We start from the raw sequence: 15,435 nt of genomic DNA, 5'->3' as shown, positions 1-15,435 counted from the left end.
TATGGTTTAATTTATTCAGACAACTTTTTTTTGTTGAGAAATTTGCTTTGATCTCATGGCATGTTTTAATGGGGTAATTTCACACGTTCGATATCAATAATCCATGTTGTACCAATACGTTTAAAGCTCATGGTTTATACTGGAGCCACTCCCAGCAGACTTAAAGCAAAAAGGCTCTTCTTATGCTCTGTTTGAACCAATAACCTCCATCTGTGTTATATCGTCTTTGAGTTTGTGTATGGGAATAATTATTGCATTATCTCTGTATTTAATTAATTACTTAGCACACACACACGGATGTACTGTTTGAAACTTTAGGTTACACACTTTACTTGAAGTTTTATACATAAGGCTGACATTACACTGTCATTAGCATGAAAAAGGTGTCATGAAGGCTGTCATTAAGTTTTGTTCGCTAAATTATGACACCTTTGGAGCTATGTTGGCATGTTTTGGGTTAGGTGGATAGATCTGGTTAGGTAGGGTTAGTGATTAGGGTAAGGTTAAGGTTAGGAGTTTTGGTAACGAATGACACTTAATGACAGCCTTCATGACACCTTATTCATGTTAATGACAGGTGTCATGTCATAATAATGACATCCAAATGTCAGCCTTTATGTGTAATTCTGTAAGTAAAGTGTTACCAACCTTTATAATCAGACTGTTTAAATGTGTGTGAGAAGCCCCGCCCTCTAATACCTGAGCCCCGCCCAGTCCCCTTCAGAGTATATATCCTATTGTTGTGTTTCATTGACTGACTAAGGGAATCTAAAACAGCCTCATTAGAGTCAGATCCAGTAATCCACTCCAGGGTTTAGTTACTACTCACTCATAGTGTCTTCAGCTTTACTGCTTCTTTGTTGCTGAGATTAACTGATAGCTGTCACATATTCACCTTCAGCCTGTTGGACACTTGTTTCCCAACTCTGAATGTCAGTCCGCTTCTTTGCTGTTTCACTAACATGGAGCACATATTAGGGTAAACAAAAAAGATACAACAAATAACCTTTTTGACTGCTGAAAAGTTGTGTTTACATGTGTTTCTATGGTTAAGCAGCTTTGAGTCCATCATCCAAACCTTTAAATTACAGTAATCCATGTTGTGACACCATGGGTTTTTTTTTTTGGGTCATCATGTGAGACAATGAACAAGTCCCTTATTACCCAAACTGCTCATGTTTGACGTCAATCTAGATCGCTTGTGTCAAACTAGAAAAACATGAAACATTTTGTAAATTACCAACAATTTCAGTTGTAGATATCTCAGGCGCTCCAAAAACAAAACATCTATTAAAATCCACAATATTTGCAGAGCTCAGTTTTCAACTTCTTATATCACATGACGGCAGTCATCGTTAATCTGAAATTGTTGAAAGAACTCTCAAATTTTCCAAAATCTGGAAAATTTTCCTCAAATTTTTCCATGAAATTTCCTTAATTTTGCAAAATTAGGGAAATTTAAGTGAAGATCCTGCAGGGACTGACATACTAACATACTTTATCATTTATACATAATTTATATATGGAAGTGCACACCAGGGCACATTATTGCAAAACATACAAATACTAAAATGAACAATAAATAAACAATAAATACATAAGGGTTTTAAAGGGGATAATTCAATGGTACAGTAGAAAACAGACTTAAAGGGGGCTATGTAAATTCGTCAATCATGTTTAGCAAGTTCTTCTTCTTCCTATTCTTCTTCTTTTTCTATTACTTATTATTATTATTATTATTATTATTATGAATCAGAAGTACTTTATTTATCCCAGGGAGAAATGACTTCACGTCACAGATGCTCGAGAAATATTACAAATGAAAAGAATAAACACTAAACAAAGAAAGAAAAAAGAAAATGTAAATATTTAAGTAAAACACTGTTATTTAAATAAGGATTAAATACAAGTGCACACATTACAGTAGAAAAATTCAATAAGATAATATTTTTAATTAAATTTTTATTTAAATATTATTATTATTATTATTATTATATATATAGCATTTCAATGGATTTAAAATGTTGTAAATATGAATTGTGAAAGGCAGTGAAATGAGTTGTAATATCTTTAATATTTTATGCTAATGCTGTTGTAACACAGCTCGTTGTCACTGCTGCACATGCGCGAAAGGTCACGCCGATCCACACCGGAAGTAGATGTGGCAGTGTTTTGCGCTTCGCCCACAGTTCGGTCTGTCAGGCACACACGGCTTCGGAAAGGAAGATCTATTTCTGCCGAGGAACCAAACACAGACAGGATCAAATGTTCGTTAAATGAAACAAAGGGCAAAGTTTATTGCAGGCTGTGAGAGCCTCGCTCCATTGTAATAAACGCATTGACAGAACCGCTTGTTAGCATCTGCTAATTGGGATCGTGCTGCTAAGCGAGGCTCGGGCTGTCATTATTATTATTATCTTTGTGGTTTCGTGCTGTCAGAATCAGAATTCCTTCCAATCTTCTTCCTACGTGGAGCTCCGGGCTGTTTCCCTTCAACGGGCCTCGCTTGCTTCGCTGCGGGAACAGAGGCACCATCTGACGGACACGTTAGCTCACTAGCTCCGGGCTAGCATGTGAGCGGCTAACTTTGGTCTGTGCTGCAGCAGTGCCTCAAAAACTTCTACAACTGACAGTGAGTACTTGTTTTTATGTCCGTATTGCAGCTCCTGGTCCAGTCTGAGGACTTAGTTTGTATCAGAGGCTAACATTAGCTTCAGAAACTAGAAGTCAGATGTTGTTATTCCTGCTGGTCGTTTGTTCAGTGGCCTTTACAATGTTTGCTTTCAGGGCTTTTCTAACTACATTTATTATATAAAGTGTAAACAGGGTAAAAGAGTCAGTTATGTTAAAGTACATCACATACTTTATGATCCTCTCATGTCAGAACAACATGAAAAACACTTTGTTTTCATTTGCAAACACTGATATTATGTAAAGCAGGGCTGGGCGATATGCACTTAAACTGAGAGCTGAGCGATATGTCAAGTTTACTATTTTGGCGATACAGAAGTTACAATATTGCCTTTATCGATTTATATATTTTTTATGGGTGATTTTGTATTAAAATACTCTTTTTATGAGTAACTTACGGTGGCTGGGAAGTGTCAGGTGAATGCATTTACAGAAACAAACTCAAATGCAAAAAGGTCACAACACAAATGCAAACCGGCCACAACGGAAGTGTTTCCACAATGGAAGTGTTTTCGACGGACGGGTATTATGATATGATAGCCATTGTGGCCATTTTGCATTCGTGTTGTGACATTTTTGCATTTGAGTTCGTTTCTTTAAATGCATTCACCTGACACTTCCCGGCCACCGGGTTTCCGCAACGGAAGTGTTTCCGACGGACCGGTATTACAGACGGACACATTTCTGGCGGATGTTTTTAACCCACCAGAACAGAGAAGAACAAGAAGACGACATCGAAACGCGTATGAAAGTAAGTGAAAGTTGATTAGGATACTCTTATATTTTTCACATCAGGCTATCATATCATAATACCCGTCCGTTGAAAACACTTCCGTTGCGGAAACACTGCCGTTGCGGAAACACTTCTGTTGCGGGAACACTTCCGTTTTGGCCGGTTTGCATTCGTGTTGTGACCTATTTGCATTTGTGTTCGTTTCTGTAAATGCATTCACCTGACACTTCCCAGCCACTGTAGTAACTGCATTTTATTTTTCTCTAACGTGTCTCTAACATCCTGGTTCTTGCAGGCGTTCCAGGTCGCTCTCATGTGCCCATGGAGAAGGTGGCCTTTGAGGGGTGGCTGCAGACAGTCACAGCCACGTACCTTACTCTGACTGACCAGCAGCGTAACGCGTCCCTGGACCACCTCATATCTGTGAGCGGCGCCGTGCAGCTTCGCCACCTGTCCAATGGGCTGGAGACGCTGCTCAAACGGGACTTCCTGCGCCTCCTTCCTCTGGAGCTGGCATTCTACCTGCTGCGCTGGTTGGATCCACAGACCTTGCTCACCTGCTGCCTGGTGTGCAAACAGTGGAATAAGGTACGCTATGTTTGTGTGGCTGTGTGTGAGACAAACCTCAAGCATCGAATAAACGTGCTGCTACACACCACACGCTGCTGCAAGTCAGTTACTTTATAGAAAGTAGGGCTGTCAATCGATTAAGATATTTAATGTTAATCGTGTGATGTCCATAGTTATTAAGTGGACAACATTAAAATACTCTGTTGTAATGTTGTTAATTGCCTGGAGCCTTCGTACTTAAAGAAAATGATCTCACACAGTTATTTATTTTCTATATGTGCACTACAGAAGCTTAAGTTAAAGGTCCCGTATGATGCTATTTTTCATCCATCTCCATTTGTTCGAAGAACCCCAACAACATAGTATTTGAGGTTTATTTTCTTAAACTCACCTGTTTTCCAGAGTTTTAGCCTTTGAAAAGTCACTTTCTGAGCAGTTCTAAAATTGGGCTGTTTTGGGGCTTACTTATGCATATTCATGAGTAGGCATGTCTATAGACGCTGACTCCACACAACAGCTGATCACTAGCAATTTTCTTTTGTTATCCACACACTCTTGTTATTGTTTTCAGCCAAAAAACTGCACATTACAGTAAAACACATGGATATTTAAGTGTTTATAGTGATGGTGAGTCAGACACACTGTTTCAGGGCGTGTGTGCGGCAGCAGCAGCGGAGTAAATCAGCTGAGTCAACTGCTTCAAACATTCACCGGAGCTGTTACGTCACTTTCTTGTCATTCTCTTGTGTACTGATTACACAACTAGTCCATTCATGGTGATAGTCACTATTTTGTTCAAATGCTGCGTCGCATTGGGTCACAAACATGTTAGATCATCTCAAAGGTGATGAGAAGCGATATAACGGGTACTAAAAATGGAACTGCTCTGGGTGCTACACCGTAGCTGCCCACTGTTCCTCAGGGAAGGGTTAAATGCAGAGAACACATTTAGTGTATGTAGCTTTACATATATGACAAAGTATAATTTATATTTTATATTAAACGATAGTGTTTGTTTTAGCTGTGAGGAAGTTTGTAGAGTAGGAGGAGACAGGATTTTCAGGAGGAGGAGTTTCCGCTAGGTGACGTCGAGTAGTGAGAACAATCCAACTGTCCTGTTTGGAGCTGACTTTTTTACAAAATGTGGAATAACAAGGGAGGGAGGAAACAGAACTTTTTACACTTTGGCCCTCTGAATGAGGCTAAAGAGATGTATATCACTATAGCAAAACCATTATAAAGGGAATTTTTCATAATACTGCCTCTTTAAAGTATGTTCAACTGTCTACTGGACTCATAGCTTTCACATCTACAGAGTAAACACACCCAGAATAACACACATTTATGTTACAGCACAAAAACATTGTAAATACAGTGAACTGCGGATCATTACCTGATGTTGGTACCTGACAAGATGACTACATTAACTCACTGCTACTGTGTCTGTAAACTATACCATTACTTCAGTGCACTGACAACCTTACACCTACAACAAAACACTTAGGGCCAGATTCACCAAGATGTGAAATAAAGGGTGGTAATCCAGTTGTTTTCCTAAGTCCTTTAGTGATGCAGTTTCCTCACTTGCTGTGTGAAAATCACTAAGATTGCAGCAATGATGAGTGCACATGCAGAACTGGTGTAGACCGCCCTTATTTAAATGAGCGTTCCATCTCCGCTGTGTTGTCTGTTGTCATTTACTGCAGCGATGATCTCTGCGTGTGTGTTTGCACGTCCTTCTCAGTTGTAGTATTTGCTGGTACTAAAATTATCACAGCAAATAGTTCCAGATTTCATGAATAGCATTGCTCCCCCTGCATAATTTCATTTGCGTTTCCACCTCCCATATTTTTGTTCCCTCTGGGAGCTCCGCCTACTATGCACATTCATTAGAGGGCAACGCATTAAATGAATTGAGGGCGCATTGGGAAGCGCAGCTGAGTGACGTCCTGATTCCTTGCCCTTTTTACTCCTTATTAGTGCATGGAGTGACTCATGAATTGCACACATTAATGTATCAACCAGGAACAGAGTTTCCATTCATTCAGAATCATTATATCAGGAAAAAGGCAGAAAGAGTTATTATGGCTGGATCAACCACAAGTTCATTGGGCAATGTATTTTTATTCTTATGTGATTCTGCACCACTATATACCTCCAAGTGCTTTTAAACATGAAATCACACACAACAGTCGCTGCCTGGAGATTATTTTATAAAATCCTTTTTATTTTCTTTCCACATACATTTTTTTCAAATTCAGTTTTTTTAAAGAAATATTTTATGATTTTTTTTTCAGAAAATATTGGTTTTCAGTTCCTTTGAGGACACAAATACTTAATAATAATAATAATAATAATAATAATAATAATAATAATAATAATAAAACCATAATTAAACCAAAAATGAAATTTAATGTGTAAGCTACACCGTGGAGTTCCTTCATCTCTTTGAATGTGTTGAACTTGTGTTAATCGTGTGTTCCTGCAGGTGATCAGCTCGTGTCCAGAGGTGTGGCAGAACGTGTGTCGTGAGCTGGGCTGGAGGATCGATGAGTCCATTCAGGAGGCGTCTCACTGGAAGGGCGTCTACCTGAAGGCCAGACAACGAATGCTGCAGCTGAAGGACCAGGACGCGTTTGAGACGTCATCCCTGATTGGCCACAGCGCCCGAGTTTATGCGCTCTACTACAAAGATGGCCTCCTTTGTACAGGTACGTGCAATCCATACCTTAGCACTGACCTGTTGCTTTGTAACCTCTGTCACTTTGTTCAAGCTCTGAAAACTTTGCTGCACTACTTTTGAAAATAGTTATTTTTGTATTTATTGTGTTTTTTTCTGAGTTGGTGTGACACATTCTAACTGGTGTGTGGACTTGGAGCGTGACGTTTGCCGTAAGGCTGCAACAACGAATCGATAAAATCGATAAAAATCGGCTATTAAAAGCATTGGCAACGAATTTCAACAAATCGATTGGTTGTTTCGTGCGATTTATGTCACTGACCGTGACGCAGAGCCGTTTGTTTCATGTTTGCCCACATGAGTGTTTGTGTATGCGTAGGAGTGTTTTTGTGTGTGTCCACGAGTATTTGTTTGTGTGCACCCACAAGTGTTTTTGTCTGCGCGCACGCCAGTGTTTGTGTATGTGGGCGCACAAGCGTTTGTGTGCGTGTGCACTCACGAACGTTTGTGTGCGTGTGCACTCACAACGTTTGTGTGCGTGTGCCCACGAGTGTTTGTGCGTGTATGCCCACCAGTGTCTGCGTGTGCATGAGTGTTTGTGTGCATGCACCTTCTAGTGTTTGTGCTTGCACCAATGAGTGTTTTTGTGTGCGCACCCCAGTGTGTGTGTGTGTGTGTGTGTCCACGTGTGTTTGTGTGTGACTTGTGTGTGCGCCCCTGTGTTTGTGTGAGATATATATATTTTTTCAGTTTAGTCGGCTTAAGCAGGTTTTAAGTGAACTTTATAGATAAACTTAAATTGTGAACAATGGTGATGATACACAGTTTAAAAATTAAGCCTCAAGTTTGAATGTTTTTACCTAAAGTGTTAGTGATGGACTCTGGTCTGTAATAGATTGAGGATGAATTAATTGCATTTACAGGTTAAATTAATTATTCACATCTACTCAAATTTGTTAAAAGTATTTTTTAAGGTACCCGTACTTAGATATGTGTGTGCATTTTGCTCTTTGGGCTACTAACTTGCCTTAACATAATACTGCAAATAAAACAATTTAATTATTGAGTTGTAAATTGTGCGATAATACATACTCATACCATACTATCCGATTAATCGATTATGAAAATAATTGTAAGTTGCAGCTCTCATCTGCAGTCACATGGATGTCTGTGTTTTTACAGGATCTGATGACCTATCTGCCAAATTATGGGATGTGCGCACCGGACAATGCATTTATGGCATTCAGACGCACACTTGTGCTACGGTGAAGTTTGACGAACAGAAGCTGGTGACTGGCTCTTTTGACAACACCATTGCATGCTGGGAATGGAGCACAGGAGCAAAAATCCAGCAGTTTCGAGGTCATACAGGAGCAGGTTGGTCCTCTAACACTCAGGGTGTGGAGATATAAATGTGTTATTTGAAGGTGTGAATGCTTCAAGGTATTTGTTCAAAAAAAATGTTTTATTTTTTGGTTTGTAGTTTTAAGCAGATCCTCAGCCCTTCAATTCAAAGCTCAATGACTTCTAATTACGGAGAAGTTTATATACCTTTAATAATGGACTCAAGTTCTTTTTAACATTAAAAATGTTTCATTACCTATTGTCACATTTATTTGATAGTTTGGGTTCAGTGTTCAGTTAGGGTCCAGGGGTTCTCAACTTTGGGGTCAGGACCCCATTTGGGATCATGAGACACTGGGTAGGAGTCGCCAAATGCCTTCGAGAAACTAAGAATATTTTTTTTTAACAATTTGAGTCAATTTGTGTTTATTTTTTTACCCTTTTTCTGCAACTACACCAAACTCACCATATTTTAAGATTTTTTATCACTTTTTCTTTTGCTCCTTTTATTGCATTTTTGCTACATTACTCCCATTTGTGCCACATTTCGAATCAAATTTCAATGCCTTTTTGCACATTATCAGCACTTATAATTCTTTTCCGCCTATTGTCACATACGTTCACCCATTTTTGTCACTTTTAATCTCTTTTCACCATATTTCATGATTTTTTTTTTTTCCTGCTGTTCTCGAAGGACTTTTAAACAATATAACCTAACGCAACCTCTACTATCATGTATGATCTTTGATGGAAGTGAAAGCTTGCAAGTAAAATTCACTACAGGTATTAATTAAAAAGATAGCAGTGGCTTTTGTTGGATTTTTGCTTCCCCTAGTGGCATTTCAAGGTTCTGAGAAATAGGAAAAGGTCATGATAACAGTTTATTTAGAGAAACCATTTTTATATATAGTAAAATATATAATGAATATCAATTTTCTATTATAGTGGGATAAATATTGTTGTCGTGATATAAACATTTTCTCTATATCACACAGCACTAAATGACACATAAGAGATTTCAATAGGATGACATCAGCAGTTCACAGAAAAAACTAAAGGTTCTCATCAGAGGAAGAAACAACAAAGTGTGTGTGTGTGTGTGTGTGTGTGTGCAGTCTTCAGTCTGGACTACAACGATGACCTGGACGTGCTGGTCAGTGGTTCTGCTGACTTCTCAGTGAAGGTGTGGGCTCTATCTGCTGGTGCTTGTCTCAACACCCTGACAGGACACACTGAGTGGGTGACTAAGGTGCTTCACTCGTCCAATGAACACGTTCACAGCACAGAGGCCCGCCCTCAGCCCCACCCCGTCAGATAAATGTGATTGTGTTGTTCTCCTCTAACAGGTGATCCTTCAGAGGAGTGAAGTGGAATCAATGATGCACAGTCCTGGTGATTACATCCTGCTCAGTGCTGATAAGTATGAAATTAAGGTAACTATCATTGTTCATCATGTGTGAGCGTGCACCAATCAAAGTTAAGATCATTTATAGTAAGATGATGTTCACAGCTCTGGCCTTTAGGAAGAGAAATCAACTGCAAGTGTCTGAAGACCCTGTCGGTGTCTGAGGACCGCAGCATCATCCTCCAGCCTCGGCTACAGTTTGATGGACGATCCATCGTGTGCAGCTCTGACCTCGGAGTTTATCAGTGGGACTTTTCCAGCTTTGAGGTTCTCAGGTAATCAACACACCGGTGTCTTATCTTTAGGTGGAAACTTCTGAACAGACACAATCATGTGAAACAAAGTTCATGTTGTAGCCTACAGTATGTCATGATGGAGATGTAGATCTGTTCAAAGATTTCCAAACTGTCCAAGATGTGTATGAACAATACTTCCCAGGGCTGCTCTCTGTCTAAGTTATGCTGGTCCCTGTGTTGGTCCCTGTGTTGGTTTATATGTTGGTTCATGTGTTGGTCTGTGTGTTGGTTTTTTTTTTTTAATTTGTGTTTCTTTAAACTTAGCCTTTAGAGGTCATTGTGGTTGCATGTTCCTCAGTCTGTTTTCTTTTCTCAGGGTGATCAAAATGCAGGACCCAACCAACCTGTCCTTGCTCAGCTTTGGGGAGGTGTTCGCTCTCCTCTTTGATAACCACTTCCTGTACGTGATGGACCTTAGGACAGAGGTCATCACAGGCCGCTGGCCCCTCCCTGCCTACAGGAAGTCTAAAAGAGGCTCCAGTTTTCTAGCTGGAGTTACTTCCTGGCTCAACGGCCTGGACGGGGACAATGACTCTGGACTGGTGTTTGCCACCAGCATGCCTGACCATAGCATTCACTTAGTACTGTGGAAGGAAAACGGTTAAAGTTCAGCTGATGTTCAACGTGCAAACAGCTGCACTTGGAGTGTTTACCACATGTGCTCTGAAAACGGAACGAACTGCCAAGACAAATCACTCATGGACAACTTTGTGTGTTGCTTTTATCTCTACTTTTCTTGCTCTACGGTCGTCTTCATCACAAACATTCACCAACTGCTGCTTTTTGGACTGAAGTCTGTCATTTGATGTCAGGAAAAAAATGAAAATGCTGTCAGTCATGAAGCAACAGACACAATCACTTTTCTCTACTGGACACATTTAATTTTTTTTTTAAACTCCTGCAATATTCCCAGTATTCCCAATCAATCCCATTACTGAGTTGAGAATGTTTCCTCTTTTTTAGCGCATTAACGTGCTGCTTTAAATCCAGCACTTTGTTCTTCTGTTTAGGCGTAACACTTCATCAGTTTGCTTCATCTTAAAGTTTTTTACCATTTTTCATTGATTGCACAAACCTTCTTAATTAAAACCTTGATTTGTGTAAAATACAACTGAAAAAATGCCTGTGCCGAATGTATGAGAGCATTTTAATTAGAGTCCAAATTGTTCCACTAGTTTTTCAAAGGTTTACTTTAAACGCATGATAGTAAAGTGAAAGAGAACGTGTCAATCCTGCAGCTTTTACAGATGGACCCAAAGAAGGAAGTTCTTTTAAAGTGTTTCCATGGCAAACATTTGTCCTTTTAATAATTAACTCCACACCAATTGGGTGGAACTGGTTTGGAAATCCAGATTTAAAGTTTGATGTGCCTTGGCAGTTTTGCTGATGTTGCAGCAAAGCGTTGACTGCATTGTTCATCTTTGTCTATAGTTTTTCACACGACGGCTGTTGCATCTTGGGCAGTTTTATCTGAAGCTAAACGTGGCGAAGTTCAAATGAGAAAACAAAAATAAACTCTTTAGACTTCAAAGAATGTTTGAATGTCATTGTGAGCATCAGGTTTCCTTGGCAGGCCTCTAAAAATGTCTTCTTTCTCATCTTTGCACATCTGTGAGGTATTTGCTGCACTCTTCAGGCTTTTATCTACTATGTCCTGAACATTTCTGCACTATCAACACAACTCTTCTTTAAATAAATAACAGTAGCAACTGCATTGTTTGTGTGTGATTGACAGTGCGTGTGCTTTAATAAAAGTGCGTTCACAGCGAACGCCACTTCATACACTGTAGTTGCTTAAATCGCCCGTGATGAGTCGCTGGAAGATTGTTGCGCTTTTTGCTCGCTTCATCTACCACCAAAGCCTGTTTCTGGCTCAAGTTTCATTTTCAAGTAAGAAAACATGGCTGATCCTCCCACGATTACGGCCCCGAACTTGTACAAAATACAGAAACGGCGAAAGGCTAGATGCCATCGTCTGTGAGTAAAAAGGAGCATGGGTATCGTACGAGACGAGGTACAGTAGCCACATACAGCCAAGATTACCCTTTCCTCTACTTTTCTGCAGTGATGTAAAAAGTGACGAAGACCGGGTATTTGACTTAAGGAGAAACTCGATGTCGCGACATGTCGTCACTCGCAGTCGCTTGAAACATTCAGAAATTTAAACTTTGAATGACTTCAAGCTACTCAGATCGCGCGATTGAGTCACTTGAATTGCGTGAATCACATCGCTTGAGATTGTGGGCTAGACCTTCTCGTCCATCACCAGTTCCTGACCTCATAACTCTCTCTCTCAGTGGCTGTTCTGCCCACAGACTTGCTGAACAGCAACACAGATCTGTTGGCCCTCCATACTGGGCCTACTGAAGACGTCTCTACATAGATTGAGGAAAGGTTTGAGTGTGTATTATCCCACCTGTTCTTCTGGCTGATCTTGAGATCCATCTGCTGTGTGAAGTTGATGACACGTTGACCGTTTCTTACTTGTGTTGGTGAGTAGGAGTAGATTTTTCCAAAATGAAGCTCAAGATTTGAGCTTATTTCTGCTTATTTTTTTACCCTTTTTCTGCAACTATACCTAACTTGCCATAATTTAACCTATTTTGATCACTGTTTCTTACTAAATATTTGCTCCTTTTATTGCATTTTTGCCACATTACTCCCATTTCTGCCACTTCACCATCAAATTTCAATGCTTTTTTTGCAGATATATCCACTCTCAAGATATTATCAGGACTTACTGTATAAACCTGTTCCACCACTTTTCCACAAAATGTTGACCCATTAGTCACTTTTAACCTCTTCACTATATTTCATGTGTTTGTTTTTTTTTTGCCAATTTAACCACATTCATGATTTGGCATGCACATTATTGGCCAGTTTGAACTAATTAATCCAATATTGACATTTTAACCCATTTTATTTCTTACTAAAACAAGGACTTCCATCTATATACTATGGTCCAAATAATAGTAAACGTTCCTGGATAACAGTGGATATTATTCAGATGAATAAATAAATGTGATTTTCACAGATTTATAGAACAATGGACCATCATTTTGCTGATTTTATAGATGGACCCCAAAAAGCATTATGAATACAACACCTGAAGTAAAAATATTTAAGTCTGTTTCATAATAACTGTCATGGTTATTTCATATATGTATTTTTTAGTATGATGGTGATAAAATTGATTCTTACAGTCCAAAACTAATTGTTTTCTGCTGATAAATGTTCAAGATGTTGTTTTACATTAAGTAGACATGTGCAATTTGTGATGTTTTTTGCATTCCCTTATAAAAAACTATATGTTTAGGATTTTACAAAAATGATCTCACGTGTTATAATTCATACACATGCATATTAAAACTACACTAGAAATAATTTACCATGTGCATTCACAGCATATATTGTGTTTAAGTAAAAGTACAGCTTTTGTTACATATACCTCAGTAGACCTGATTAGGTATATTCACTGTTATACTGATATCCTCAATATTAGATTCATGATATACTGTATAATACATAATGTGCATAGGCATACTGTAATTAACCTTTTAGGTATAAAATGCCATACAAAATACATTTAGAATTGGCTTTTGAACCACTACACTTACCTTGGAGAGCACTCACCGTACTGTAAATATTATTTAGATCTTTGATGGAATTCTGCGTAGACCACTGGACTCATGTTTGTTGCTTTAAAATAGAACCCAAGACCTCTACAAGTTAATAATTAGTTCATTAACTAATATTTAATATGAAAAATAGATGCAGGTTCAAGATATTAGTTTTTTTTTTCTCTTAAACTAATTACCCACAGAAGTGCAAATTATTCAAAAAAGAAATAACTTTAAATACAACACAGAATAGGCTTTAATATTCAAATTTAAAACAATTAACAGAATATTTAGTTACACATATAGTAAACAATTACGCACAATAAATCCATGGTAAATACAACCTACCCAACTGTAAAACTTTGCTCACTGAAAGAACTAACTTACTACACCTAAACCTATGTAGCTAAAAAACAACTTTTAGGAAAATATTTACAACACACTTTACATTTGAAAGTCTTTCCTCATGTGTGGGCTGTCAGTTCAGAATTTTGTTTATAACATATTGATGTCAAACATCACATTTGAAATGTTTTTTCTCCTTTGTGCATTCTCATGTGTGTCTGCAGGTGATGCTGTCGAGTAAAACATTTACTACAAATATCACATTTGAATGGTTTCTCTCCTGTGTGGATTCTCATGTGATCTGTAAGTCCAGACTTCTGCATAAAACATTTACTACAAACATCACATTTGAATGGCTTCTCTCCTGTGTGGATTCTCATATGTAACTGCAGAGAAGCCTTTCGGGTTAAACATTTCCCACAAACATCACATTCAAAGACTTTCTCTCCTGTGTGGATTCTCATGTGCGACTTAAGGTCATCCTTTTGATGAAAACTATTACGACAAACATCGCATTTGAATGGTTTCTCGTCTGTGTGGCTTATCATGTGTAACTGCAGGGAAGCTTTACGCGTAAAACATTTCTTGCAAACATCACATTCAAAGGGTTTCTCTCCTGTGTGGCTATTCATGTGGAACTGTAGGTGTTGCTTTCGAGTAAAACGTTTCCTACAAATATCACATTTGAATGGTTTCTCTCCTGTGTGGATTACCATGTGTGACTGCAGGGCACTCTTACGGGTAAAAAATTTACTACAAACATCACATTCAAAGGGTTTCTCTCCAGTGTGGGTTCTCATGTGTAACCTAAGGTCAGACTTTTGAAGAAAACATTTACTACAAACGTCACATTTAAATGGTTTCTCTCCTGTGTGGGTTTTCATATGTTTCTTAAGGTTGACCTTCTCGTAAAAACATTTACTACAAACTTCACATTTAAATAGGTTTTCTCCTGTGTGGACTTTCATGTGTGACTGCAGGTAAGCCTTACGGGTAAAACATTTCCTACAAAAATAACATTCAAAGGGTTTCTCTCCAGTGTCGACTCTCTGTTTTGAAGCTGAACTGAGTGATGTTGAGCTAATCTGCGCTTCAGTCTCTGACAAAGGTTTCTGCCAACATTGTTCATCATCATCATCGCTACTACCTTCAGTCTGAGACGAGTCTGTTTCCGTTCCATCAGGACCTTGTAGTACTAAACTGCTTGGATCTGGGTTCTGGGCTGCTTCTGGTCCTTGGCTGTTAATTCCCACACTTTGTCTTGTCATTAATTCATTTAAACTGTAGGTTGAAGGTTCCTCCTTCATGTTCATTTCTGTTAGTTGTCTCCAGTGTAGCTGGGAGGCCTGAGGCTTCTCCTCTTCATCTTCACATTTAACAGGACAAGCAGCACTGTTTGTCTCCTGCTGCACACAAAGCTGCTTTTCCTCCTGACCTTCACTGAACATCTCTGGTTCCTCCTTTATGTGGAGACGCTCTGGGAGCAGCTGCTCCACATTCTTCCTCTCACTGAAAACACAATCAGTGACTGACGGCTGCTGGAGCTGTAATCTGTGCAGATCAACTTTGGGCATGAAAGCAGCCATCTTAAATGTTTCTGTTTCATCTGTATTTGGAACAGATTGGGAACAGAATAGTCTACTGGTGTTATGGTGGAGACTGTTGTCAGGAAGGATCATTTTCATTCCAACATCCACTGGAACATCTTGCACTCCATGTTCAGTCTTGATGGTTCGTAACGGAGTGAATGT

At 39.0% G+C, this 15,435-nt stretch overlaps 2 protein-coding genes across 2 annotated transcripts; one reads left to right on the top strand and one right to left on the bottom strand.

Moving 5' to 3' along the window:
- Nucleotides 1-2,151: 2,151 nt before the first annotated feature.
- fbxw2 (F-box and WD repeat domain containing 2) lies at nucleotides 2,152-11,443 on the top strand. Its single transcript, XM_028462433.1, has 8 exons — nucleotides 2,152-2,632; nucleotides 3,720-4,012; nucleotides 6,483-6,705; nucleotides 7,857-8,051; nucleotides 9,134-9,267; nucleotides 9,365-9,451; nucleotides 9,529-9,698; nucleotides 10,036-11,443. The coding sequence occupies exons 2-8, from the start codon at nucleotides 3,746-3,748 to the stop codon at nucleotides 10,322-10,324; spliced, it is 1,365 nt and encodes a 454-aa protein (XP_028318234.1). The 5' UTR covers nucleotides 2,152-2,632; nucleotides 3,720-3,745; the 3' UTR covers nucleotides 10,325-11,443.
- Nucleotides 11,444-13,577: 2,134 nt separating this feature from the next.
- LOC114473048 (gastrula zinc finger protein XlCGF8.2DB-like) lies at nucleotides 13,578-15,075 on the bottom strand. Its single transcript, XM_028462437.1, has one exon. The coding sequence runs from the start codon at nucleotides 14,995-14,997 to the stop codon at nucleotides 13,858-13,860; it is 1,140 nt and encodes a 379-aa protein (XP_028318238.1). The 5' UTR covers nucleotides 14,998-15,075; the 3' UTR covers nucleotides 13,578-13,857.
- Nucleotides 15,076-15,435: the final 360 nt, after the last annotated feature.

Source organism: Gouania willdenowi, chromosome 12, assembly GCF_900634775.1.
Source record: "Gouania willdenowi chromosome 12, fGouWil2.1, whole genome shotgun sequence".
Lineage (NCBI taxonomy): Eukaryota > Metazoa > Chordata > Actinopteri > Blenniiformes > Gobiesocidae > Gouania > Gouania willdenowi.
The sequence above is the reverse complement of the archived record's forward strand: the minus strand, read 5'-3'. Positions and strand labels throughout refer to the sequence as shown.

Excerpts from the sequence above, each read along its gene's own strand:
- fbxw2 (XM_028462433.1), top strand. The coding sequence starts at position 3,746 with ATGGAGAAGGTGGCCTTTGAGGGGTGGCTGCAGACAGTCACAGCCACG. Across the intron at positions 4,013-6,482 it reads TGTGCAAACAGTGGAATAAG|GTGATCAGCTCGTGTCCAGA; the intron begins GTACGCTATGTT and ends GTGTTCCTGCAG. Across the intron at positions 9,268-9,364 it reads ACACTGAGTGGGTGACTAAG|GTGATCCTTCAGAGGAGTGA; the intron begins GTGCTTCACTCG and ends CTCCTCTAACAG.
- LOC114473048 (XM_028462437.1), bottom strand. The coding sequence starts at position 14,997 with ATGAACATGAAGGAGGAACCTTCAACCTACAGTTTAAATGAATTAATG.